The 2,044-nt window shown below is 40.4% G+C and overlaps 1 protein-coding gene across 1 annotated transcript; it reads right to left on the reverse strand.

Annotated features, from left to right (window-relative positions):
* Positions 1-756: 756 nt before the first annotated feature.
* Positions 757-1,443, reverse strand: LOC109764468 (uncharacterized). The gene has a single exon (XM_020323280.1). The coding sequence runs from the start codon at positions 1,441-1,443 to the stop codon at positions 757-759; it is 687 nt and encodes a 228-aa protein (XP_020178869.1).
* Positions 1,444-2,044: the final 601 nt, after the last annotated feature.

A 2,044-nucleotide genomic window follows, 5' to 3' on the forward strand; every position in this document is an offset into this window, starting at 1 on the left:
CTTTGGTAATGCAGGAATAATGTGAGATTACAAAATAAATGGTATAGTGATCTTATGATTCTTGTTTAGCTAATTTGCTTGTGGATCATGGGATGGTCTATATTGCAGATGAAGGTGGTAAACAAAGAGGTGCTGATGTTGGGAGCAAAGAGGTGTTGATGGTCTATATGCGTAGGCTAGAGCATGTAGTAGGTGAATTGTACAGTTCATCGCAAGTGTAGAGTCACAGGGTACCGCGGTGTCGCCTGCGCATCTCTCAACTATATTTTCTGTCATCTGTCGTAGTTTTATTTTTTGGACCTTCATGTTAAGTCTGGCTAGGCTTGCTACCATGTATGATTTGTGCTGCTAGTTGATTACTTTAGTTTCTAGCTGTAGTTTGTATCAGGGGCTTGAAAGACCATGTGGTTTCTGTTAATGGAAAATCAGAGGGGGCGACCCTTCTTTTGATTAAAAAAATGAACTTTCTCTATGCAATTAAAAAATAAATTTTCTCTATTCAAACCCAGTTGAGAACAGTATTCATTATAAATCTGAAATAATCTTTTGGTAAAAATGGCTATCGCATTCTGTATCATAGCTAGCAAAACCGAAACAAAATAAACGTCTTAAGTATAATATCTCATGAACGTGGATCAAATTAGGCAAGACAGCTAAAATAAAGGATGATTCAACTTGCAAGAAATTTGAACTTACGACTTACTAGCAGTATAATAAAGTTTACAGACTATCAGCTAGATAAATAGAAGAAACATTTTAGGTTGATTCATTCTTCCTTCCGGACTTCCTCGACCGCCTAGATGGTTTGGTGAGATGTTGGCACTGAGTCTTGAACCCCTTATGGAAGTTCACCAAGCGCCTGTATACATCGTAGGTGGCATACGCGTCCCTGGAAGCATAATAAATGTTCTTCAAGGGCAAGGGTGCTTCTGCCCATATATGGTGGTCATCTTCTGTGATAGCATCCTTCATCTTGTTGTAGCTGTGGTGGATGATGGAACCAGTGTAGTAAGCCAAGCCATACTTCGGCTTAATCGTCACTAGATCAGGCACTCTCCACATATTCTGGATATCCACAAAGTTGCATACCACCAGACCAACATGCTTGAGTTTTTTCTGGTCATTCTTGATGTCCACCCCAACAAAGGTGTACTCCTCGTCGAGCAGGAAGGTGGCAAGCAGGCCGCAGTGCTCATCAGCAACGCTTATGTGGTACACGAGGACGTAGATGCCAACGCATAACTGGACCACGACAGCCATTTGTGTCGGACCAGGAGGCCAGGTGAACTCCACATCCAGTGCAACTATCTTCTGGTCGTCGTTCTGCAGCCAGTATTTGAATCTGCGAATGCAGTACTCAACACAGCTAGCCTTGTTCGTGTACTTCACAAAAATTTCGGTATTTCCATCTGCCCTGACAGCATAATCTTTCATGAATGCCATGCCGAAGGACTGTAATAGATGAAACCAGTATAAGACATGAAGCATGACAATAACATGATAACAATAAGCCGAGATGAATATGACGGCAGATAGTATAGTAATTTTGGCGCTATCGAAAGTTTATGTAAACAAGTGCATGAACAATTTAAACTAAACATGTACTCCCTCTGTAAAGAAAGTAGTGAACCAAAAGTTGTTATATTTCCTTGCAGAGGGAGTATATGCGAATTAACAATCAAAATTTACGCTCTTGAAATATTTATCTAAACAACTGCATCAACAATCAAGAATAAACATGTATCTATGAATTGTTCATCGCCCATGCAGATGAAACTGTGTGTACAAACTAAAGAAGCAGGAGAAAAACAAGAAATTGACAAGACAACGGACTAGATGTTGCATGCAGATGAATCTGTGTGCAAAATTCTCATAAGGCAACGGACTACATGTTGTAGGCAGATGAATTTGTCCGCACAAAATAAAGAAGCAGGAGAACAAGAAATTGACAAGAAGAAGGCCATCGTATGTGCTACTACTGGAGAACTACTAACAAAATTGACAGGAAGGAGAACTCACCGTTCCAGAAGCCAGATTGTTGGGA

This window comes from Aegilops tauschii, chromosome 6 (assembly GCF_002575655.3).
Source record: "Aegilops tauschii subsp. strangulata cultivar AL8/78 chromosome 6, Aet v6.0, whole genome shotgun sequence".
In the NCBI taxonomy this organism is placed as follows: domain Eukaryota; kingdom Viridiplantae; phylum Streptophyta; class Magnoliopsida; order Poales; family Poaceae; genus Aegilops; species Aegilops tauschii.